Below are 27,404 nucleotides of genomic sequence, written 5' to 3'. Positions count from 1 at the left end.
CTAGTCCCAGAGTATACAACTTTATTAAAGATGGATTATCTAGATGCACAATATTTTTTTGTCATAATATCCTGTAATTTTTCCAATGTTATTAGGATAAGATGTAAAAACGCACATGTCATTATGGGTCAGTGAAGAAAGCACCGTTCTGACAGAAACTGACTTCTTTCTGTTTTCACTGCTTATTTGTTATTTACCTTTGATTACTAAAACAGTAAGATGATGTATATGCTCCACATCACCTTTATTATAAGAATATCTGCCATCATTTTCTGAGATGAGGATTTAGATAGCATTTTTTAAACTAAAAAATGACACATGATCCTAAGAAAAATCAGCAGTATCTAAATACAGTCCAATAATAGCATGAGCATTTATATTTGGAAAATTGTATGTGTGATTTTACTGCTAACAATTTCTTTAAAAATCCTTTTTAGAGACTTTAAATATGTGTAATAAAATTTGAAAGGAAACTATTTTCTCAAAGGTCATTGTTTAGTAGATGCTTAGTAAAAATTAATATTTATTGATTTTGACACAAAACATAAAAGTACACTTAACAGCATTCATGACTAAACCCATACATCAGAACATTTTATTACCCTTTCCTGAAAATTGGTGTCAGCCTCCATAAATTACTGGAGTTATAAATGTTTGGCTAATAGTATAGCGTGTGGCACTATTAGTACTGGACCCTCAGGAATTATGTGATAGAAACAGGAAAATATATAGAAAAAAAGCTGCTCTCTGAATCTACTGTTTCAACACACTAGTAAACAGCAAGCAGTATATAGATCATTTGTTCACCGGATTGTAAACAACTTTTTATATCAAAAGTTAACAGGCAAAGAATTATGTCTATGTATTATTTATTAAAAAATAACTGCAGCTAAATTATTCATAGAGTGTGTTTGGGTGCATGGTATATCAAACATACCAAATTACTGCCAAGTTTTGCTGTAGCTTGGTCTGAAATCAGCACAACTTTAAGAAAATTGTTTTCTTCCCTTTAATTTCAGGCATCAACTCTCAATTGGCTTATAGCATTGCTTCAGGTGATAGCCTTGGGCAGTTTACTGTTGACAAGAAAGGTGTACTCAAAGTCCTAAAAGCTTTGGATCGAGAAAGTCAGTCCTTCTACAACTTGGTTGTTCAGGTGCATGACCTGCCGCAGATTCCAGCCTCCAGATTCACAAGCACTGCTCAAGTCTCCATTATTTTGTTGGATGTAAATGATAACCCACCAACATTTCTTTCCCCTAAATTGACATACATTCCAGAAAATACACCTATTGATACTGTTGTTTTCAAAGCTCAAGCAACTGACCCAGATAGTGGCCCAAACAGCTATATTGAGTACACTCTGCTGAACCCTTTGGGAAACAAGTTCAGTATCGGGACTATTGATGGTGAAGTGAGGCTCACTGGAGAACTGGACAGAGAAGAGGTTTCTAATTATACTCTAACAGTGGTAGCTACAGACAAAGGTCAACCATCTCTCTCTTCATCTACAGAAGTTGTAGTTATGGTACTTGACATCAATGATAACAACCCCATCTTTGCACAAGCTTTGTATAAAGTGGAGATTAATGAAAACACACTTACTGGAACAGATATAATACAAGTGTTCGCAGCAGATGGAGATGAAGGCACAAATGGACAGGTTCGCTATGGCATTGTTAATGGTAATACCAATCAGGAATTTCGGATAGACTCTGTCACAGGTGCCATCACTGTTGCTAAACCTTTGGATAGAGAAAAGACCCCTACCTACCTTTTAACTGTTCAGGCAACAGATCGAGGCAGCACACCCAGAACGGATACCTCCACGGTCAGCATTGCTCTACTGGATATTAATGACTTTGTTCCTATATTTGAGCTATCTCCGTATTCTGTCAATGTCCCTGAGAATTTAGGGACGCTACCCAGAACAATTCTTCAGGTCAGTATATTTAAATAAAGCAAGTGTTGTCTTTATTATAAGATATCTATTTGAAAACCTTCCCCCTTCTACAGCGTTTATGCTTCCCCCGTTCTCTCCTATTCTCATCCATAAATGCTCAATTGCAGATACAATTTTGAAAAGGAAAGGTTTATAAACATTATACCTAAGAACCTCTTAATTTCCTCATTGATGAAACTGTTGTATTTCAATAACTTTATTTTGTGTATATTAGTGTCGCACACATTTATGTATTTGTGTTTTTGAATTTTGTTCCACAAGGATAATATCTGCACATAGTAAAAAAATCAAATGATGGAAATGTTTGAAAAATGTGTTACAAATATTGTTCTACTCTTTCCCTTCATATATTGAACTCCTAGGTGAAACTGCTGTTAAAAATTTTTACGAAGCCTTCCAAAAATGCTGTGCATTAGTTTTATGTATATTTTTACACAAATAGACTCAGCTCAACATAACTATAGTGTGACATTCTTATTTTTTTCTTGAAAATCTGAATTTTTCCAAAAATACATTTATGTCTTTGGAATCTCTTAACATGTTTTTATCCCTTTTTTTTAATGGAGACATTTTATTTCATGCGATACATTGTTTGTTTTACTCACATCGTGATATGTGATGTGATACTATTCTACAGGTGGTGGCAAGAGATGATGATCAAGGATCTAACAGCAAACTCTCATATGTTCTCTTTGGTGGTAATGAAGACAATGCTTTTACTCTCTCAGCCAGTGGAGAACTTAGAGTAACACAGAGTCTGGATCGGGAAACAAAAGAGCACTTTGTCTTAACGATTACAGCTACAGATTCAGGTAAGTCCATTACAACCTTGCTCATTTGTAAATATTTTCTGGGCCAGCCACGGTGGCTCATGCCTGTAACCGCACCACTTTGGGAGGCCGAGCCAGGCAGATCACCTGAGATCAGGAGTTCAAGACCAGCCTGACCAACATGGTGAAACCTCGCCTCTACTAAAACTACAAACATTATCTGGGTGTGGTGGCACATGCCTGTAATCCCAGCTATTTGGGAGGCTAAGGCAGGAGAATTGCTGGAACCCAGGAGGCGGAGGTTGTAGTAAGCCAAGATCATGCCCCTGTTCTCCAGCCTGGGCAACAAGAGTGAACCTCCATCTTAAATAAAAATAGTAATAATAATAATAATAATATTTCTTCATAATATGAGTAAATGAAGTATTTTCTATTTGCCATTAAATGAAATATTTGTTCACTGTTACTAGTGCTTGAAATTCTGATTGCCTCTATATAATTAATGGCACATAATTCACTTTATTAAATTTATATATAACCGGTAAGTGCTTAAGGTCATCGCCACCTAAGTTCTATTCCTGTCTAACAGAATGAATTCTTGCCCTATAAGCCAACTGAGTACCTCTGGATTACATTCTACTGCCTGAGCTAGGAGGCATTTAAAGTACTTTAGCTTTGGAAACATCCTGATGGTTCCAACCACCTCTTCTCCTCTGACAGACATGGGTGAGTCAGTCTGTTAGGAGGAACTTTCCCAGAAGGTGGTTCAGTGTTCAGTGAAGCATTGGTCTAAATATGCAGGCTGCTCAAGAACCCACTCCTAGTTCCAGGGAGCCAAACTGTGTAAGTTCCTGATGCCATCAGCCTGGAAAATCAGTGTAGGGGGGAAACCAGGGACTTGGAATTATTAGCATAAGGATAAGTAACAGAAGTCTAACCCTAATTTCTATTAAATAAGAAATATGCAGATCAGATGTGTGAAGATTCTGCCCAATAGAGTTACAGAGGATCCTGAGTTATGGAGAGGGAACAGTCAGATGATCAGTGTCATTAAGATATGTGGAAGCCTGTCACTCAAAGCTTTAAAAATGATGCTGAAGTCCATGATGGGAGGCACAAATGAGTTTCGGTGACATTAGTATCGTAAGTCACGGTGTTTTGGCAGTTCTAAAAACGAAAGCATTAAGTAAACTTTGTTTCAAAGGACAGCTCTCTATGAGTGCTTTTTTTCAAGTTTCTCTGAAAGACTGGCTTTTCTGAGGCTACTGGTGGAGAAATACTCAATTAGATGTCTGAAGATCACTTGTTATGAGTGATACAGAAAACAGAATTTGTGAGGAAATTGGGCTGGATGATCTTGAAATTAATTCCCTTGAATACTGTTGATATGAATAACCCCTTTTTCAGGAGAATGTGAGTTTTATATATCTGGTTTTAGAATAGGTTTTAGACATCCTATTTTCCAAGAATGAGTTCTCTGACAGACAACTTAAAATATGTATTTACTGTTTTGGTTCAAAAGTCAAACTGGTAGATGACATGAGAAATTTCAGAAAAAATATGGCTGCTATTAGATCCCAGATGCAATGTTTTTTCTCAAATTTGTAGTGTTCTAAGGACCTGGACAATATCAATGTGTTTTAAAGAAAAAATGTTTGAGAGTTTAATTCTTTATCTCACAAATCACCTTTCCTTTGCATTTTTTTGAACTATTACCTTAGCCCAGAGATAGGTCAACTTCATCAATACGGAATGGATTGAAGTGGCAGCTTTTTAATCATGCAAACCACTCAGTCTTTCAATGTCGGGGAGAGAAAACATTACTGTTTCAGCTCTCATCATATTTTTATTTGTGACTGCGTGGTTACAGAGTAGCACATATGGAAACTCCAACTACTCCTGCCTACTGCTTCAAATAAGCTACAACCACACTATTGTATGTGTGTGGTGCTAAAAGTTACATTACTAAATTACAAAACCAGAAAAGGGAATAATAATTGTGTCTCATTTTTCCTGTAGATAATTGCTAAACAGACTACAATTCCATTACTGATGGTATGTTGCTTACCTATAACTGAAAGTACGGATATTTGGCCTTCGTTATGCATCACTTAGTGTTATTTCTTGTAGAAACATATACCGTACCAAGTAGAAACTCATAGGAGGCTAACACATTCACCTGGTACAGTAATGCAGGTACTACTGCATGATTTAAAGGAGAGTTTTCTCTAAAGCAATAATGTCCTTCTTATGGGTTAGGCATTCTATTCCTAAGTAGCCTTCCTTACAAGAGTTTGCCTTACCATTTTCTCATATGTGCAATAAATAAAATAATGTTTTAAATGTAGTAAGTAGCAGGAAATTATCAGAGAAACTAGAAGAGCATACTTTAAAAAATTAATTCAGATAACTAATTTAGAAATGGACATATGTCCTAGAGGTAAATACATAGTCTTTATAGTTAAACCTCAGTTCACATCCTACCTCTGACATTTGCCAGCTGCATGACCTTAAACAACTTTCTTATTCCTTCATGTTTGTATCTGTGAATGGAAATGCTAATATCTATATGAAAGTTTATCAAACAGATAAAAAGAACGGCTTATTTTAGCCATTAATGTCAGTCAGCATGTTTGCTAGACATCTCAAGCTTAGTAAGTCCAAAGTAACATTTTTTAATTCTTTTCACCTCCCTACCTTAAACGAATTGCTCTCTGTCCGCCATTTCAAAATTGCTTAAGGCAAACCTTGTTATTATTCTTCATTCTTCTTCCTCTGTATACCATATCCAACAAATTCATTAACAAGTAGACTCAGCTTCAAAAATGTCCAAAAGTGTCCTGAATTTATCCACTTTATTTACCTCCAGTACTATCTCCTTAGTCTAAGCTAGGGGTGGTATGATAGCTTTCTAACTGCCTGTCTTTTCTCCTGCATGGTGCGTTACCCAAGAGGCAACACATGAAATTTTAAAACGATAAATTCGATCATCATACCCTATGTCTTGCATAGAAACCCTGCAATCCTTTCTAAGAATAAAATTTAAATGTCTTACCATTGATTACATGGCATTAAATAACCTGGTCTCTGTCCATTTATCTGAACCCCTCCACTACCACCAGCTACCACCTTTATTTTAAACCAGCGTGGTGCAGTGGCCCCGGCTCACCCTTTGTCTCCTCTCAGTTCTGCATTTAGTATTATCACATTATTAGATTGCAACTGTCCAACATGAAAGTATTTACACAATGGAAACCAGTATATGCTTTGAATCTAGTTCCTGTTTCTTGAAAGCAGTTGCTATACATTTACTGCATCCTGCCAATGTCAACCAATCAATCAGGCTTCCTTAAAAATGCCAACTTTTCTGCCACATTGGCCTTTTACACTTGTAGTTCTCTCTGCCTGGGGTTTTCTACTCTACAGCCAGCTGTTTGGTTTGGTTTGGTGGAGGACAAAGGCATTGGTGTCATGGTCATTTTGTCATTATTTTAGATAAAATGTCAACTTCTCAGAGAGGACTTATCTGACCACCAATGTTATGTTTGCCCTTGCCCTCTCCCTAGTGTCACTCCATCAACTTACCTTTGTGATTTCTTAACACAAATTGCTATCTCAAATCGTACTCTTCTACATAATATATATGAGTATGTAGAGTTTGTTTACCTTATCCATCTCTATCAGATTTCCAGAGAAAGTAAAATTCCTAAGTCTTATTCAAAATGGGATTCCCAGAAACACTAAGAACAAGACCTGCAACATAATAGGTGCTTAATAAATATTTGTCGATTGAGTGAGTTATATTTGTTGAATAATGATAGTTATAACTTGAAAGACAACCTATTTTAATATGCAACTGTGATTTATATTTATTTAACATACTTATATTTAGTTTATTGTTATATATTCATTGCTTGTAGATTTTTTTAAAGAATCTTCCAAAAGAAAAAAGTGCAATCATTTTTAACTCATGGCTGAAATTCCAGAAGTTTTTGCTGCATTGGCTGTGGTCATTCAAATTGACCTCTGTTTTGAAAAGCAGCACAAGTGTTTAAGACTTTGTGGTGTTTAGTGTGATGTGATAAATTGCAGTCATATGTAAGGACCCAGCGAAGCATTTTATGGCTTTAATTCTGTTTCAAGTGCTTAAAATACTGCTTGAGCTATATTCTCATGACTTTCCCCTGAACCTTCTGGCTCTGATTCAATTCTGTTATCTATTAGAAATTTATAGACAGGTCTTATTGCTATGCTGTGCTTTATTCTCCACCTTTTCTTAGTATGATTCATAAGATCTAATTCAAATCTGCAAAGCAGAAACTACATGCTTTTGAACAGTTTTATCATTTGGCAATTCTTTTATACATGGGATTCCCAAAGCAAAGACTTGTGAATCTTTCATAGCTCCCAAATACCCAAGCACCTTCTAAACACATGTGGCAATTAGTTTCACATAGCTTAAATATAAGGGCCCATCATTTCACATCAACTTAATATGAAAAGTTTGCTTGTTTTAAATTTTGTTATGGAAATGTTTGTGTTCAAATGACCTATTCCAACAGATATACATTTTTGCAAGTAATTTGACCAGATCTTTTAGCATTTTTTTTAACTCAAGATGAGCTTACACCCTCAAAAATAAATTTAAATGATGTGGGATATTAATATCTGCCACTACTCTTTCAGGGAACTGATTTAGTGTGTGAGAAAGCAGTAAAATGAACTGCTATGACAGTTTAGGGATGCTACAGTTATATTCAGGACTGTCTTGGAGGAGTTTTTGCAGGAGTTTTGGAGGAGTTTTTAAAGAAAGCTACTTATGAAAAAATTCTAAATTAGAGAAATCTGACATTAAGTGATGACTTTTTGGCCAAAGGTTTTCTTGGAGATAAGCCAGTCAATTTCCTTTATTTTCCAGATAAGAAAATTGAAGCCTGGGATAGATAAGCAGTGTGCCAGAACTTGCAGACCCAGGTAGTGGTAAAGTCAAGTATAATATCCAGAATTTCTGCCTTTCAACTAAGTTCATGCTCATCTACATCATATTTATTAAATATTTTTAAAGAAATCAGGATATTCTTTAAAATATATTGCTGACTCTCTCCATGATATAGACTTACAAAATGCATTTTTAAAAATCTTTTCTTCTTACAGGTTATTCATTTCACTTTCATAAATGAAACATTCAACTGCTATTTTTCTTTTCCTAATAAATAGTGTGAAAACATTTTTAAGTGAAGCCAAATTAAGTGGAAGCAGCAATTTCAATATTGATATTTTGAAAATAAGCTTAAATTTAGACATTGTTCAAATTTAATTGCTAAATAAAGAAGATATAAAGAGTTTATTATGTTTTATGCCTAGAAGATGATGATATTGGTAATTATCACTACCAATTATCATTTTGCATTAATTATGATCAAACTATGATGCTAATTTAATTCACCTTATAAATAAGTTCTGATTACAGTTAATGATATGGTTTGGCAGTGTCCCTACCAAATCTCATCTTAAATTGTGGCTTCTATAATCCCCATGTGTCATGGGAGGGACCCATGGGAAGTTATTGAATCATAAGGCAGTTACCTCCATGCTGTTCTCCTGATAGTGAGTGAGTTCTTACAACATCTAATGGTTTTATAAGGGGCTTTTCCCCCTTTGCTTAGCACTTCTCTCTCCTGCCGCCATGTGAAGAAAGACGCGATTGATTCCCCCTCCACTGTGATTATAAGTTTCCTGAGACCTTCCCAGCCATGCCAACCTGTGAGTCAGTTAAACCTCTTTCCTTTATACATTATCCAGTCTCGAATATGTCTTTATTAGCAGCTTTAGAGCAGACTAATACAGGTTATTGATATCACAGAGAATAGGGCACTGCTGTAAAGATACCCAAAAATGTGGAAGTGACTTTGGAACCAGGTAACCAGCAGAGACTGGAACAGTTTGGAGGGCTCAGAGTAAGAGAGAAAAATGTTGGGAAATTTGGAACTTCCTACAGACTTGTTGAATGGCTTTGACCAAAATGCTGCGGTGGTATGGACAATGAAGTCCAGGCTGAGGTGGTCACAGATGGAGATGAGGAACTTCTTTGAGACTGGAGTAAAGGTCACTTTGGCTTTGCAAAGAGACTGGCAGCATTCTGCCCCAGCCCTAGATATCCGTGGAACTTTAATCTTATGAGAGATGATTTAAGGTATCTGGCAGAAGAAATTTGTAAGTGGCAGTGCATTCAAGAAGAAGGAGAGCATACAAGGTTGGGAAATTTGCGGCCTGACATTGCAATAGAAAAGAGAAACCCATTAACTGAAGAGAAATTCAAGCCCATTGGAGAAATTTGTATAAATAACCAGGAGCCAAATCACCAAGACAATGGGGAAAATGTCTCCAAGGAATGTCAGAGATCTTCTTGGCAACTTTACCCATCACAGGCCTGGAGGCCTAGGAGAGAAAAAAATGGTTTCCTTGGCTGGGCCCAGGGCACCTCTGCTGTGTAAAACCTAGGAATGTGGTGCCCTGCATCCCAGTCACTCTAGCCATGGCTAAAAGGGGCCAAGGTACGACTTAGGCTGTTGCTTCAGAGGGTGTAAACGCCAAGCCTTGTCAGTTTTCACATGGTGTTGAGCCTGCAGGCACATGGAGGTCAACAAGTGAGGTTTGGGAACCTCAGCCTAAATTTCCAAGGATGTATGGAAACACCTGGATGCCCAGGCAGAAGTTTTCTGCAAGGGCAGAGCCCTTACGGAGACCCTCTGCTAGAGCAGTGTGAAAGGGAAATGTGGGATCAGAGCCCCCATACAGAGTCCCCACTGGGGTACTGCCTCATGAAACTGTGAAAAGAAGGCCACCATTTTCTAGACCCCAGAATGGTAGATTTGCTGGCAGCTTACAGCTGTGTACCTGGAAAAGCTGCAGGCACTCCCCACCAGCTGGTGAAGGCAGCTGGGAGTGCAGCTATACCCTGTAAAACCACAGGGGCAGAGCTGCCCAAGACCATGGGAGCCCACCTCTTACATCAGCATGCCCTGGATGTGAGACATAGAGTCAAAGGAAATCATTTTGGAACGTTGAGCTTTGACTGCCCCACTGGATTTTGGACCTTTGGGGGCCTGTAACCCCTTCATTTTGGCCAATTTCTCCCATTTGGAATGTGTGTATGTACCCAATGCCTGTACTCCATTGTATCTATGAAGTAACTACTTTGCTTTTGATTTTATAGGCTTATAGGTGGAAGGGATGTGCCTTTTCTCAGATGAGACTTTGGACGTGGACTTTTGAGTTAATGCTGGAATAAGTTAAAACTTTGGGAGACTGTTGGGAAGGCATGATTGTGTTTGTAAGTTCCAGAATATGAACTATATTATCTCATTTAGTCTCACAACAACCCTGTAAGTTAGACACTAGTATCTCAATTTTATGGGTTTATAAAACAACCAACAAAAATTTATATTATAAAAGCTAAACAACCTGTAGTTCCCATTCAGCTGTTTGCCAGGGAATACAGGATTTGAGGCCAATCCACTTATTAGGCGATGATATCTTAATAATTATTTACCAATTCCCCAATGTCAGGTTTTCTACCATATTCTGTTTTATATAGACTATGTTTATACAAATTTCTTCTCTTTTGATTAAATTTTATTTTTATATTAAAGAGAACATTGGTTTAGGGAGTAAAAAATCTTGTGGTTCTTTGTAAGTAAAATACCTGGTAAAGTCATAATATTCATAAGTTAGACATCACAGCATTACTCTCCTCAAGAAATAAAGGGATGTGTATTCAAGGGTTTTGTAAAGTATAAAGTGCAAAGAAAATATTAGATACTATACTATGAATATACAATACATATGTTACCCTGCATAGACAATACAATCAGTTGGGCTGTATGTTTGCATTGAATTTGGGGGTAGGAGATTAATCTGTCCACAAATTAAAAATGTTATCCTTTATGGAAAATTCACAGTCTGTTATACTAAAGGAATATAGAGATTCTGGCTCTACATTTGTCAATAAAGTTTAGTTATGAAGTATTTATGTGCCAGCATAAACAATAGATCTTCAAGGAACAGTTCAGTTATTAGAATTTCTAATTAAGGGCATTTATCATCCAACTGAAAGGGAATAAATTTTATTTTTATGCAGGGATTGAAAATTGCTTTTTAGTGGAGGGAAAACATGCTGTTTTTGCAAAGTTAATGGTACAAGGTAAAAGGTCTGATCATCATGCTTTATTTTATTGTTGAGCACCTGATAACATTTTGAATTAACACTGTTGCATTATTTAGTTGAAGCATTTAGACCAGTTTTTAAATGACTGTGCATTTTAAATGACTGTGTAATCAAGAGAGAAATCAGAATTGTGTAATACGACATTTTACTTCTGAAGATAATTATTTTTAAATATTCCAGAAAGATCACATTTTTTCAATATTATTTGTGGGAATGTATGATAGAAAAGTTTGCCTTGTCTGTTACAGTGAACATTTTTAATAATGAAAATTTCTTGAAAACTTTTAAGGCCCCAATAATTTCATAAATAAAATAGTGCTAGAGTTGTCTTCAATTACCAGAAACGAAATGCATTTAACTTAATTTTATTTTTGATTCTAGGGCAGCTTTTTTTATTTCCAGTAAAGTATTTGTCATAGATGGGAATCTTGTTTCCAAAGTTGACAATTGGTTATTGTTTTAATTCCTCTTACTTCTAGCACACTTTGTATGATGTTTGTTAGTGATCCAAGTATTATTCTAAATCATTTATTTAAATAGCATTCTTTTAAATCAGCTACTCTTTAGTTAGAAAAAAACATTTATACCTAGAATTTCAATTGTGTTTTCTTAATATAAAACTCAAAAAATTTTAGTTCCAAAATTCTGTTGAATAAGAGCTAGAATTGCCAACAGGTTTCATAGAATTGAAATTTGATAAAACAGTTTCAGTCTATTATTCATTTACTCCATGTAAACCATAAATCTGAGTATACAAAGGAAAAAATTATGAAATGGCAATAAACTATGTTTAAAATTTATAATAAAATTTATATAAACTGAATAATAAAGATTATATAAAATCAAAACCAACATGATTTCATTATGAGGATTTTATTCTTTCCAAAAAAGTTTTCTAATTTTCTATTTTTAAAATAATCCTTTTTAAAGCTTATTTTTTTTTTTTTTTTTTTTTTTTTTTTGAGACGGAGTTTCGCTCTTGTTACCCAGGCTGGAGTGCAATGGCGCGATCTCGGCTCACTGCAACCTCCGCCTCCTGGGTTCAGGCAATTCTCCCGCCTCAGCCTCCCGAGTAGCTGGGACTACAGGCACGTGCCACCACGCCCAGCTAATTTTTGCATTTTTTGTAGAGACAGGGTTTCACCTTGTTGACCAGGATGGTCTCGATCTCTCGACCTCGTGATCCACCCGTCTCGGCCTCCCAAAGTGCTGGGATTAAAGCTTATTTTGATTAGTATTCATAAACATGTAATTCAATATTTGCACTCAGGAGGCAGGCAGAGGTAGGTTGAGTTTAGAATTAGGTGGTAGCCTCTAATGTTTCAGAGTTTCAATATCTGTGTTGAGAAATTTGGGTTTCTTTAATGTCCTCTAAATAGTTATTTCTCATAGTGTGCTTTTGTAGGCATTAAATATTTAGTTATTATTATATTTTATTTTATAATTTTTTTAAATTGTGATAATATATACCTATTATTACATTTATCTTTTTAATGATTTCTAAGTGTATGGTTTAGTGATTAAGTATATTCACTTTGTTGTGCAATTTTTCATTGACATTGTCATAACATTACTAAATTGATTATTTTAGTTTTACTTCTTGCTTTTATTTAGTATATAATTTATCTTAAAGAAATAAGTGTTTATGATAGATTTCTATGCAAAAATAATGAAAAAAATCAAGTGATACTTAAGTGTGTATATATCTAATTTATGTAAGCATATATATAGGACTAGTTAACAGCAATACATTATTTTTAAAATAGGATTTTAAAAATACAGAGCTGTTGGTAGTATTTAAAATGTTACATACTTATTTGTTTTGTGTATTTTTTTTGTATTTAAATTTAAATCTAACTACATCATCTTCAGTGCTAAAATAGGATGGCTGAATTTCAATACATTTTTAGTGAAGGGCTTATTACTGTGAGAAAAATGAATTTACTTCATTGGAAAAAAATGAACTATAACTTTATTACAACAAACACACCCCTAGTCAGGGGACCCATTCACCAAATATTTAATGTCAAGAAAGAAATCAGCTTTGTTGCAAAGCAACAGAATTAAGTTAAGCAAAAATTGTATTTCTGTTGAATAGCTTTTTATGTTTCAGAGAAGTATTTTTAATTTATAGGTGCTAACATAAAAAATATAATCATCCTGACATTTGAACTTTAATCATTTAAACTCATTCCTTACACTTTTTATTTGTATATTTTCTGATAGAGAAGTTACATGAAACTTTTTCTTTTTAAAATCTTATTTTAAGTTTTAGGCCGGGTGCAGTGGCTCACGCCTGTAATTCCAGCACTTTTGGAGGCTGAGGCAAGAGATCACTTGAGGTCAGCAGTTTGAGACTATTTTGGCCAACATGGTGAAACCCAGTCCCTATTAAAAATACAAATATTTAGCCAGTTATGGTGGCATGTGCCTGTAATTCCAGCCACTTGGGAGGCTGAGGCAGGAGAATCTCTTGAATTCGGAAGGTAGAGGTTGCAGTGAGCCAAGATTAAGCCACTGCACTCCACCCTGGGCTACAAGAGTGAAACTCATCTCTGAGAAAAAAAAAACAACTTACTTTCAATTTTCTTGAACTTTGTTTGATATATTTAAGCTAATTAAGCTACCAGTCTTAAAGGCAATGCTATGCTAGTTATTAGTTTAATTGAAAAACGGTATACAGTCTCTCTCTCTCCCCCACTTCCCCCCACCCCACCCCTGCCATGTGTGTGCCTGTGCACAATTTGGTTTCTGTAAACTTTAAGATATGCCATTCGGAATTTGGGTTTTCTTTTTTGATAATTTTCTCTAAAAACTGAAGAAGATTTTTATCACTTTATGCATGTTTATCTTATATTTATGTATACATTTATCTTATATATGTATATATTTATCATGTATGTATACATATATACATACATATGTACACACAATATATACAACTTTACAAATTTAAATTTGAAATTCTTTTCATCTGACTACAAATTTTAATTAGGCTTTTGACTTTTAATTGGAGTTCTGACTTCTAATTCAAATATCCACTACATCCTTCTAACCTCTACAATTACAAGTTTCTGAGACCTTGACTTTTAAATTTATTTATATATTTTACCCCTTTCATTGGTTCACTATCCTCTATCGGGAGCCCATGTCATTATATCCTGCCTCTTCTTTGTACCTGTATCTGGTTCTCATAAATCAATCCCAGATGAGATTGAACAATTTTGCTCTATTACGCCACTACCTATATAATTCATCATTATCAGATCTATTTGAGCTAAACACTGGCCCTAGTATTCTGATCCTTCTCATGGGATTCAGGTTTAATTGGGACCTTCTGTTTCTAAGTAGTATATTATCTGCAAAACTTTGACCTTTGTCTGTAGTCTTGTTCTCTGACCCCAGCCTTAGGCTAAATCCCAGACTATAAGACTATAGTCCTAGATTGTATATTTCCAGAAGTGTTCAATCCATGTAATCACTAGACCAGGTTTTCATGTATAAAATGAGAGAAAGAGTTAATATAGACAGCATCTGCAATAAAAGTAGCCCAGTTTTATCTGAGCTTAATTAACTTAGAAACTTTTTTTTTTTTCAGAATTCAAAATTGGCTCTCTGTCTATTGTGGCTAAACATAAATTGGTTAAGTTCTTTGGGTCTTGAGTTGTTTAACAAAATTAAATAAGAATACCTACTTTATGGAATCTGTGCATTAAATGACTAATGCATATATAAAATATGTATAGATTTGGTATCAAATCTGTTCAATAAAATATGTATGTGTATATATGTACCCATATTTCAACCTATATATAAATATGAGGGCGAGGTTTACAGATAATAATTCTGATTTCAGTTTTTCACATCTAATGTTGAGGCTCTACAGTAACTTGCAAGAGGAAACCAACAAATAGGCAGTTGGATCTGATAGCCAGAAAGCTTTGGACTGAAGATAAAGTAATAGTAAACATTGTGCAGCACTTCAAATAGGATATATCCACTACATGCTGGGAAACAGTGATATTCCAGATGACCTCTCCACACAGTTAAAAGGAAGGGTTAAAATCAAGCAAACACACAGAGAAAAGCATCAAAAAGACACAGCTTCTTCATTCGGTTAGCACATAAAGGAAGTGCCAAGATCTGTGGTCACCAAGGACTAGGGAGTTTGTGTCACTCATCTGGCACAAATGCAGTGAAAATAAGATTCACTTGAAATTAAGGGACATTCCATTTTTTTCCCTTGATTTCATTTTTCTGACTAAAGCCGAAAGGCAGTGACTTTTGGAGGTTATACTATCAGTCAACAAGCAAGAGGTTGGAGTGGGATGGAGGGTTGGTAAACCCCATTCACAAGAATAATTGTCAAATATATTGGAGGCAGCATTCAAATTTCAGGTTAGTTAAATGTCAGTAAAAGACTTAGAAATTTAGAACAAAGTTTCTGAAAGGTTTCTTAGGAAAAACTAACCAGACTGTGTGCACAACAAGAAAGTTGAGACAGTTGCAGAGATTGTACTTCACTTTTCTTGAGGTAGGAAAAACATAAGAAGAGAACTCCAAGTGCTTATGAAGTGGGTTGTGGGTGATAATAAGGGGAGAAAAAGGGGACTCTGGAGAAGGTTCTCGGCTTGAAAATCCCCTTTGTAGATATAGAATCACCTATGGGGCTGATCGTGGCTTGAGGATCCTCTGCAGTCTTGAGGATCCTCCACTAATCTTGAGGGTCAACAAATGATCCTCAAGCCAGAATTGTCTGTTGTCACTTGTGTGCTTTGAAAATCATCTGGAAAAATAAGATGATATTCTTTGGTATGAATACAGTGAGATTGAACTTGGTGTAAGTTTTCCTGGATAAACAGGGTTTGTTTGTTCCCCACATCCCCAGTTTGCTTACTAACTCAGAAAATGTATCTACCACAATATATGGTTTATAGACAAAGAAATAAATCACATGTTCTTGAACAAATGAGTCAGTCATAATTTAATGTGGTTTTCTTTATGTGTGTCACCAGATACTTTAGAATATCAAATATCAATATGATATTTTAAATTTAACTTCCAGTTACTTATTTTGTTAATAAGTTTAGATATTGTGAATAGAGCACAATGTTTATACCAGAAATATACAGATCTTTCTTGAAATCTCAATGTAAATCTTAAAATTTCACATTTTAAAATGCCCAGTTTACTATGTCTTCCATAAAACTGTGGATTTTTAGAGAGCTAAATGTCCCATGTTTTTCTTTCACCACAAATTAATCATTGAGATGAATTATTATTCAAAATATCTTCCTGAATAATATAAGACTGAGTTGAAAGATTTGGGGAAGGGACAGAATCCTGAGAGCTGTAACACAGAAAACTATATAATAAAAAATAGACAATTTATATCCATTTCTGTGGGTTTTTTTGTCTCTAGAACAAGTACAAGAAAAACAATGAATAACATGGAATATAATTTAACTATGTGCTAGGTAAAGTCCTAAGCACATTACATTCTTATGAATACCTCTTTGGGGTTGAGTCTATTACTATTCTCATTTTACAGATGAAGACTGATTTTTAGTGAGTAGAATAAAATATCAGTAAAAGAGATTAAAGAACCCTGCATCTCCTCTTATCCTTTGCCTCTCTGGAACCTTGATTTATGTATCCCCTCTTTCAGTTTCTCTCTGTCTTCCATGTCACCCCATTTTGCTCACACAAATGCACACACACACATTCGCTAGATAATTTTTGTTTTATGCAACTGGTGGGAACCCTGCTAACATTTTTCAGATCATTAACTTCCATTTCATAAAATTGTATATCGTGAAACACACATTCAAGAAATTTAAGCCAAACATTGGTACTCAACAATACACCCCAAAATATTTATTTTAGCCTTAATATATTGCTCATGAGAAATTTAAAATCTAGGCCAAGATTATTGTGCCCAAATGCCCCACAAACTTACTCTGGCCAGTAGCGAAGCTCCCTCTCTGTTGGGTCTTCTCTCCACCTCCTGCCTGGTGCTCTCATAGGCTCAGTGACGCACTGCTTGTTCAGATCCCCAGAGCAGCACAGGGAGCAGTGCTGTTTCCGCTACTGGCAGTACCTTCCAGCTGCTTGTCAGTGGTAAAGACTCCAGGGCTACTTTCCATGAGTCACATCTCAGTGACATTCCTTACTAGGTCTGTGGCCTTGAAAAAGCTACTTAAACTTTCTAAACTTGAGTTTACTCATATACAAAATGGAGATGACAGCAGTACTGATTTATGAGGATTAGATAAGAGAGTTCATGTAAACTTCTTAAACCAGTGCGTGCATATCTAAGGACTAAATAAATATTTACTGTTATTGATTTTTCTTTTAATATGTTGCATGGAATTTTTAGTCTTATTTGCTGTGCTTCCACATTGTATCCTACTTTCATATCTATTTTGCTGTGTGTGTGAAATATTTGATACATAATCTTACCATTGCTTACAGTAAGCAAGTACTAAAAAGTCATTTAATTTTTTTAAGTTTGTGGTTCATTATGCATATAACCAATATATTGAGGGCTATTTTTTCCCTTTAATGTAAAATCAAACACTAATAGGTAAGATTTCTGCAGTCATGAATTTTATGTTAATTTTTTAGATATTTCTTAGATGTCAACTTTTTTTGACTGTTTGAATGTTAATTTAAATGAAATGCTTATATTATATATATATATATATATATATATATATATATATGTCTATATGGCAACAATTATCAGTGTGCCCTGTAAATTTAATGGCATCATTTTCTGGGAGGTATCACGCTTCTTTATTGTGCTCTGTTCAGCTAGTCATACACATTCTCTCATCTAACCTAGAATGTAAGCTTACTATATAAAGAAAAAACATAACAGATCTCCAAAAACATTTCATTCCATAATTTCCCCATTTGTTGATTTTGGTTCCTGTGCATACATCTGAGCATAAAAGCTGATTGGTACTAGGCCACGAGTAATTACAATCTAAGAACATAAAAAATGATTGAATAGTGGTAAAGGAAATACCAGCAAATTACCCAATTGTTAGAAAATAATATTGTGAGATTGAGAATTCTGTGCTAATAAGAGCATTCCATAAAAATTTTACAAATAAATGAATGGATGTCTTTATTTACAGAATATTGAATGATAAAGTTAAGGATAATTTAAATGTCGTATTAAGGAAAATAACTTTGTTGAAAGTGAAGTAGTATTTTAAGCAGAAAAGGAGAGTATCTGGGGCTTTCTTTTGTTTTATATAAATGCAGTTAAATGGATCTTCATTATTTCTATTTATAAGAGTTTGAGTTTGAAAAAACTGTTTTGAAAACACAACCAAAGGTAGATAATTGGCCTTTCAGATACGGGGACAACCCACAGATTCCAACCGATATGGCATCTAGCCTTCACCACAAAATGAGTCTGCTAACTTTGTGTAGTACAGATAGTGTAGCCCAGGTGTTTGGCAAATGTTGGGTTTTCACTATATATTGATAACAGAGCTGGAACAGGAAATAAAAATGAATCTTTTCACATTACATTGAATTTTAAATAGAAGCAGCACAAGTGATTCTGGGTTAGCTCATCATTATAAAGTTATTATAGCACGTCAAGATAACACTTTTGAGATATAATTTGAAGCTTCTTTTTTTTCTCCCACTAACAGGTGTTGATTAGCATGGGAAAGGGATTTAAATACCTCAGAGACACTGGAATTTGTGATAGTTAACAATGATAGTCACAGCTGAGAGTCCAGTTTTTAACATTGCCTTGTTAGTTGGCCAGCTCTCCCATGCCTGTGGGTATTCTTTAAATCTGGTTTTGCGCTATTTTAATGTAATTTCAGAGAAATTACCAGCAGGGCCTCTTTTGTGGCATTCAGATGATATTGTTGTGTTCTGCATTGTTGAATCGGCACCTTTAAAATAGAATAAGAGCATGATACATGCTTTTTTTGTGCAGAGTTACTAGGAAAGAGTTCAAATTCTAGTTAACAAATGAAAATATTTTTCTTCTAACAGAATTAAAAATCACTCAATAACTTATGTGTTCAGAAATTTTACTTGGAGATTTCCTAAATTCTCTTTAGTATTTCTGTCTGCAGCTCATTATCGTTAAATTTGTTATTCTTTGTTTTCATTTATAGGCATTGAGACTTGATTTTCTTTTGTTTTTAGGATCCCCTGCCTTGACCGGAACTGGAACAATCAGTATCATAGTAGATGATGTGAATGACAATGTCCCCACATTTGCCAGTAAAGCGTATTTCACAACAATTCCTGAGGATGCACCAACTGGAACAGATGTTTTATTGGTAAATGCCTCAGATGCTGATGCTTCCACAAACGCAGTTATAAGGTCAGTATGTTTTCCTTTGTAAAGTTTGGCCATTTTTTCATTAAACAGTAGTTTTTGGACGACACGAATACAATGTTTTATTTAAATGAACGATATATTAAGACATATCTTATTCTTGTTATCTATTGCTGATAACCAACAATTTATAAAATGAGGATTCAAACAGTAAACATTTTACTTATTACTCTAACAATTCATTTAATTTTTATTTTATTTTATTTATATTTTATCATATCTCATGGTTTTGTAGTTTGGGTCTACAGTGGGTGATGCTTCTGTCTCATGGGGTTGTCTGGTGTGAGTTTGCAGTATTTACATGCTGACTGGATGATCTGGAGGACCCAAGATGACTTTGCATGCCTGCTGCCTTGGCAGGGTTGGTTGGAAGGCTTGGGATCACGTAGGCCCATTCTGTCCTTGGGTAGTCTCAGAACTTCCTGATGTGGTTCTTTAGCAAAGTAGTTGGACTTTTTACATGGCGGTTGTCAACTCCAATAGCCACAAGTGAAAGCTCCCAGAACTCTCGAAAGTCAGATCCAGATGTGCCATAGCAGCACTTCTATAATACACTGTTGGTCAAAGCAGTGATGACCAGCCCAGATTCATTGTGAAGAGAAACGTGCATTACTCATTGCTTGGGAAAATGTCAAATAATTTTGACTATTTTAACCCACTACTAGCCCCAGTAAGAATATTTGTGTTTTCTTCATTTAGTAAATATATTTTATTTTGCTTAAATCCTCTTAAAATGGAGAACAGAAATATGATAACTTGTTCAGAAAGGATGTGACAGCAATTGAGTTGCAATGTTTTAATGACCTAGCTTGTTGCCTTCTTCCATATCTATACTAAACTATAAGAAATGAATAGTTCCAAATATTCTAGAGAAAAACTCACAGATGTAAATATTTTATACCCCTCCTCCACTTTATATTTTATACCCCTCATCTACTTTCTATAGGCTGGTATTAGGTAAATTAAAGTTGGTTAGATGGCTATGACAGTAATGGATCAGAAGTCAAAGTTTGAGACGTTAAGAATTATCAGCTATATGTAACATATCTACTGATATGGTAATGATTTCATTAATGTCTTATTTTGTTATCAATTTTAACAAAATCATTTTGGAAAACTGGCTTTTAACACACAAATTTTAAAGAGCACATTCAGACCACAATACTTGGCCTCTCTAAGGAATTGAATGACCTTGAAGCTGAAAGGACTGAGCTATGGGATGGAATTAAGCTCGTTATTTTATCTAAGAAAGTCAGCATGTCTGGACCAGAGTGAGAAAGGAGTCAGAGTGGTAGGCAGGGGCCAAATCATGCAGGCCATATAAGGGTTTCTAAGTCATGATACAGAATTGGGGTTTTCAAATTTACCTTTAGGCGAGAAACTGCTGGGAAGTTTTAAACAGAAGAGACACATAAACTGGTCTGCCTTTGGATGGAATCTCATGAGGCAGGACTGTAGAGAGAGAGTTTATGGAGAGAAACCAGTGACACCATTTAGGCACTAATTAATAAAGTTACTCCAAGTAGAGTAACTTTGAACTTATGTAGAAAAATGAAAATTGAGCAAATAGATTTGGGGAATACCTTTGAAACTAGATGTGATATCAAATGAAAGAGAGAAATCAGAATCATTTACTAAGTTTTCCACTCAAGCACCTAGGCAGATCATGATATCATTTACTGAAATGGGTAGCATTGAAGGAGAAATAGTTTTGGGAGAAATCAGAAATATTTTATTTGAATACAGTTTCAGATGACTGTTATTCATTCATTTGGAGATATCATTTAGGAAGTTGGGGATATGAGTATGTGTAGCTTAGGGTTTGAGTCAGGACTGGATATACAGATTTGAGAGTCACCAGTGTTTAGAGGACATTTAAAACCAGTAAACTGAATGAGAACATCTTTGGAAAATATATCAGTCTGTTCTTATGCTGCTTTATAAAGACCTACCCAAGACTTACATTGGCTGTGGAGGCATTGAAATCATGGCAGAAGGCAAGGAAAAGCAAAGTCACATCTTACATGGCAGCAGGCAAGAGAGCTTGTGCAGAAGATCTCCCATTTACAAAACCATCTGTTCTTGTGAGATTTATTCACTACCACAGGAACAGTATGGGGGAAACCGGCCTCAGGATTCAATGATCTTCACCTAACCCTGCCTTTTGACACATGGTATCATTACAATTCAAAGTGAGATTTGGGTGGGGACACAGCCAAACCATGTCAGAGAGCGTGTAGCAAGAGAAGGAAAGAAGGACTAGAACCAGTCTCTTGGAATTCAACAGAAGACAGATTTAGGAGGAAAAGTCTCCAAGGAGACTAGGAGTTAAGGTAAGAGTTAAGAAGGTCTGAAATTAAGAAGGTCTGGCTAGAGACAACAGAGGAAATCCAAGACAGAATGGACATATGCATGCATTGCAAAAGGAGGGAAAGCTACATGCAAATTTCTTTCAGTGTACCTAGACTTACTTCCAAGAGAAGAACTGACTTCCCAGAGTCCTGTAAAGTCAAATCATAGAGGACTGAGAAATTTCTGTCCAGGATCATAGCCTGTTTGAGTCATTATACTTTGCACCAACCAGAGGAAGGCAGGCACAAATGAACCTCTTCCAAGTTATGAGCTTCAAAAGGCCACTAAATTTCCCCTCCTGTACCCTCCCCTCCCCTCCCCTCTCCTCTCCTCCCCTCCCCTCGTCTTAAACCAAAGCATAAAAATAATGAAATCCCTATCTTAAGATTCAATCCAAGCCGAGCACCATAGCTCATGCCTGTAATCCCAGCAATCTGGGAGGCCGAGGCTGGCAGACCACGAGATCAGGAGATCAAGACAATCTTGGCCAACATGGTGAAACCCTGTCTCTACTAAAAACACAAAAAAATTAGCTGGGCATCATGGCACATGTCTATAGTCTCAGCTACTCTGAGGCAGGAGAATTGCTTGAACCCAGAAGGTGGAGATTGCAGTGAACCGAGATCATGCCACTGCACTACAGCCTGGGTGACAGTGCAAGACTCTGTTGCAAAAAAAAAAAAAAAAAAAAGATTCAATCCAAAGTCTTTAGCTTAACATTGAGAGCAGAACCTTGGGAATTAAACTGTGTGGAATTGAATCCTGACTCTAGTATTACTATTGCATGAGTAAGGGCAAATTAATATTTCCGGACCAGGTTTTCAGTGGACTAGGCAAAGTAATAATGAAACTGACTTTATAGAGAATAAGTAAAATAAGTTAAGTGAGCTACTTAGAATAGTGCCTGAAACAAAAAACAGTGCTCAATAACTGTCAATCCAAATAGTTCTAATCATGCAAAACACCTAGACCTCTACCTATCTATCATTCGTTACTTCTAAATAAGTTTCTGATAATGATTTTGGAAGAGATATCTTACCTATTGTAGTGTGATAATCTAATAATTTTTTATCATCCATGCAGATATTCTATATACTGTTTCTTAGACAGCATATAGAATATTATCTATCAGATACAGGGAAATTCTCTTATATGAGATGTGTAAATTCCTGAATATGAAGTTGAATGTTTACAAAGTTGATCCTGTCTTCCATTGAGTCATTCATTTAATTATAGAATAAAATGCTGTGATGACATGCTGTTTTTTCCTAGTGCATGTTAAAGATTCATTGCAAAATGCTATCCTATGCTGGTGAATTATGCTTGTAAATTTGGTCTAGAAAAAATTGTATTCATACTTTCAGAATATTTTACAAAGTTGTACTGGTAGGTGATGGGATTGTTTTGGTTTGATAGTATGAATTTTGGTTATGTGATTGGTTGATTAAATTTTCTTCTTTTAATATAAGAATTAACATTATATTTTTACATTCATTGAAATCCAAAAACCCCATCAGTGAAAATCTTTAAATGACTATACAGACTATCATATAGTAAGCTAAAGTGAAAAATTGAAGCTGTTTTTATCTTGTGAAGAAAACATTGTATTCACTTGCAAATTAACTTGGGGCAAACAATTATTGCAGCTTAAATTAAAAATATTTTCACAGATAAAGTAAATAGGTATTATAACCTCAACCTTATGTACTCTGGTTTGATAAAATCTTATTGGAATATAGTATATTTTATGGTTGGTGTTAATAACTCCTTGCTATTAATGGTATCCTGAAGGAAATCTATTCTTTTTTTCAGTTTAAAAGAGCTATTGTTTTAATTATTTTATTTTCCATTTAAATTGTACATAGTTAGGTTATTTACTGAACTAATGATGGGACTACTGATGAGATCTCTAGGAGCATAAACTTTTCTGTGTCTTATAAGTTGATTTTTTCAAATGATCTAGCCTGATTTTGTACACAGCATCCAGCCAATAGATGTTTACTTTTCACTTCTACCTATTTGATCAAACTTTGTATTTCTACAACTGGCGTACTTACTTTAAGTTATACATTTTACTTCATCTTTAATATTTTCCTTTCTTAGTCTTGCTCTAGTCAGATTATGTCTTTGCCTTCCACATACCTATTCCAGAGCTTAGCTTTTACAGACATGTATCCCCTTTTCTCCCAACTGAACCGAATCTCTATTCAAGCCTTGCTTCTATTCTTCTATGCCACAGCCCTGGGGAATGTCACAAACTCTACTGACAAAGTCAACATTCTAAGGAAAATTTCTTAATATGTGCCCTTACTCTCTTCCCATTCAATTTTCTCCAACTCGTTAATTCAAAAGTTACTCATTTCTCTCCTGTGTCTTCAAGTTCTCTCTCTTCCTTGGACAATGTATATATCTTTATAAATGCTCATTTACATACATTAGCTTATCTACAGAAATGCTCAGAATATCTGGTGCTGAATTCTGGTTCTTTTATTTGCCTACCATTGCCTAGGAAATTCATTTTAATGCCTCCGATGCTTAGTTTCTGCATCAAAAAAAAAAATGAAAATAAGAATTTATACTTCACAGTTTGTGAGATAAACATTTACTAACCACCTACTAGATATAAAACAGTATGTGTGGAATCAGTTAATAATCCATACATAAATGTCTCTGGCACAATTATTAGGACACAGAAGTCACTTAAATTAATTCAAGGGTTTTAAAATTTTTATTCTTCTCATATCTATTTTACTCCTAATATATTCCTTCTTTTACAGTATCTGGTACATGACAGTGGTTGTCACTTAAATAAATGCACTGAATGAATGATTTTAATATTCTCTAGAATAGCTGCTTTTACTCAGTCTATTTTTAATACAACATTCTTGAAAGGTTGGCTTCACAACCTGTTTTCTCTGGCTATTCATTCCTGAAAATCTTTAGTCTGATTTTTTTCCTAAAAAAGGCCCTGTCAGAAAACTACTGAAATTCGTCATGTCCAGTGACTTTTCTGAGTCCTTATTCTCCTTTACTTTCTGCCGTGTTCACACTACAGGTCAGGCCATCTTTTCTCTTTGCCATTTTTTTCCTCCTGGATATCTGCATAAGTATTGTTCTTGTCATCTTGCATCTCTGATCACAATTTGTCTTCCATTTCTCTTTTTTTCTCTCCCTAGAAAGTAATTTTAATACCTTTTACTGCATTATTCTCAGTACTTCCGTGTGTGTGTGTGTGTGTGTGTGTGTGTGTGTGAGAGAGAGAGAGAGAGAGAGAGAAAGAGAGAGAGAGATTTATTTATTCCATTGCTGTAATCATCAATACTATGACTAAACCTCCAAATCTGTACTATCAACTCTGATTCCACTCCAAAACTTTCCACCCATATTTATAACTCCATGATAGACATATTACATTGGAGGCTCTGTTAGCATCATAAACACAGTGTACCTAAAATTCCTTACTTTTCCAGTTTCTCATTTTGGTTTTCTGCTTTCTCTTAATAATATTGCCTTCGTTTGTTTTTTACCACACCTTGCGGCTAAGGGTCATCCTCTCTCTTATTCTCAATCAGTGGACAAATTCTCATGTTTCTTCTTTTCTAATGCATCTGGCACCCATTCTTCAGGGTATCTCTTCTGCCAAGATCCTAGTTCAGTCCATAATTACATCATGCCTGTACTATTATAATGAAAATTAACTCACTTCCATGACTCCAGTTTCTAATCCTTCCAATCTCTGTAGTATACTATCCTGTAAAATTAAGAAGCCCTGACTATGTACCAAAAACTTTGTTAAACTCTGAGGAGTTTGACACTCTAGGGCTGAGAAGTACAATTTAATAGAAGAGGTAATTTTGTAATCTCTGTAGTACTTTATAACAAGTATAGTTTAAGCATGGAATAGGTGGAAAGATAACAGTATAGTCAATGATACTTGAGAAAATCATTAGAAACTTCAAGTAATTAATAAGTTTTAGAAAGACAGAAAAATAGTTTTTGGACAAATAAAGGAATGAAAGACATTCTAGTTAAAGACAGTATCAGCTCTTTAGCTATGCAAAACGTGGCATCAGAGAAAGTATTTCCATATGGTTGGAATGGACTTTGTATACCATATAAAAAATTCAAAATTTCTTGTTGCATCTAAGGAGAGAAACAACAAAAATGTTTTAAGCAGCAAGCATGAAAACATGACTAGTTTATGTTTCATAATGATTTCTCTCCCAGTGTTATAGTAAATAATTTGTACAAAGCAAACCTGAGTCAGTGAATTGAAGGGCAATGGCAGTAGTATGCATCAACATGAGCATCTCTTGGCTCTGCTTTAATAATTATACTTTCTTCCTCAAAATCTTTCTATTCCAGTTTGAAGACTCCCAGTGTTCAAATTCTAGTCACCCCATATATGTCCCCAGCATCTTCCCAAGTGAATTCTGCAAAACTCTGCAACATATAGCCAGAAGTTCAGCATTACTGGATCATTTTCTGCTCATGGGACAAGGATCTGTGTTTTCTCAAGCCTCATAGCTTTGTTCAGTTTATTGTATATTGTTTACCAGGCCTTGACAATCTGCTACCTGCAGGCCAAATTGAGCCTAGTGTCTGTTTTTGTAAATAAAGTGTTACTGGAACACAGCCATGCCCGTTCAGGTACCAATTGTCTATGGCTGCTCTGGCTGTATGTTACTAAGCTGAGTACTGCAGCAGAGATCACATGACCTGCAAACCAAGAACTTCTTTTTTTCCTCCCCTTTTGAACACTATTGAAAAATAGGTAGCCCCTTTGCAACTGACGTTAAATTTACCCTTCTCTGAGGTGGCTTTATTTTAATCATTCCAGTCAAGAGTGTTCTCTTGACTTTGTTTTCTGAATACCTACACCGACACCACTTTACTATTTCATAGCACTTCACTGTTTTGTAAATACTTTTTTGTATATCTTTCTTTTATAAAGGATATAAACTTAAAACCAGGATTTTTTACCTACTTAACTATGTCTTTTTTTTTTTAATTTAAAGTCCCTTTATCCATTTGATTATCTAAATACAGGTTGAGCATCCCTAATCTGAAAATCCAAAGCAATAGAAATGTTCTAAACTTTTCTGAGAATCAACATGATGCCACAGGTGGAAAATTCCACACCTGATACCTTTGCTTTCCCATGTTTCAATGTACACAAACTTTGTTTCAAGCAATGATCAAAAATATTAGATAAAATTATCTTCTGACTATGTCTATGAGGTACATATGATACCTCATAAATGAATTTTGTGTTTAGACTTGAGACCAATTTCCTAGATATCTCATTATGTTTATGCAGATATTCTAAGATCCAGACAAATCCCAAAACACATCTGGATCCAAGAATTTTGGATAATGGATACTCAACCTGTATGTAGATGGATTTGGATGGACTACATAATAGACTACTATATTATAAATATATATTATATAGATCCTATTATGTTTGTAAACTTAGACTTTTAAATGCTTACCATTTATCAGTTACAATGCCAAGTGCTCTACATACAAAATATTTTTAATACTCAAAACTACCAAATAAAAAGAGTAAAATGTGATCTCCACGTTACAGATAAAGAAGGCTTAAAAACGTTAAGAAATTTTTTAGGGACATGGATAAAACTGGAAACCATCATTCTCAGCAAACTGACACAAGAATAGAAAACCAAACACTGCATGTTCTCACTCATT

At 35.0% G+C, this 27,404-nt stretch overlaps 1 protein-coding gene across 2 annotated transcripts in view; it reads left to right on the top strand.

Moving 5' to 3' along the window:
- Positions 1–27,404, top strand: part of FAT4 (FAT atypical cadherin 4) — a 178,510-nt gene that overhangs the window by 99,448 nt on the left and 51,658 nt on the right. For both annotated transcript variants that reach the window (XM_064383905.1, XM_012473052.3), the window contains exons 6-8: positions 1,020–1,942; positions 2,601–2,775; positions 19,145–19,325. In XM_064383905.1, the coding sequence (XP_064239975.1) occupies positions 1,020–1,942; positions 2,601–2,775; positions 19,145–19,325 (1,279 nt within the window). The remainder of the gene's footprint in view (positions 1–1,019; positions 1,943–2,600; positions 2,776–19,144; positions 19,326–27,404) is intronic.

This window comes from Aotus nancymaae, unplaced genomic scaffold (genome assembly GCF_030222135.1).
Source record: "Aotus nancymaae isolate 86718 unplaced genomic scaffold, 86718_ANA_hifiasm-v0.15.2.pri h1tg000033l, whole genome shotgun sequence".
Lineage (NCBI taxonomy): Eukaryota > Metazoa > Chordata > Mammalia > Primates > Aotidae > Aotus > Aotus nancymaae.
The sequence above is the reverse complement of the archived record's forward strand: the minus strand, read 5'-3'. Positions and strand labels throughout refer to the sequence as shown.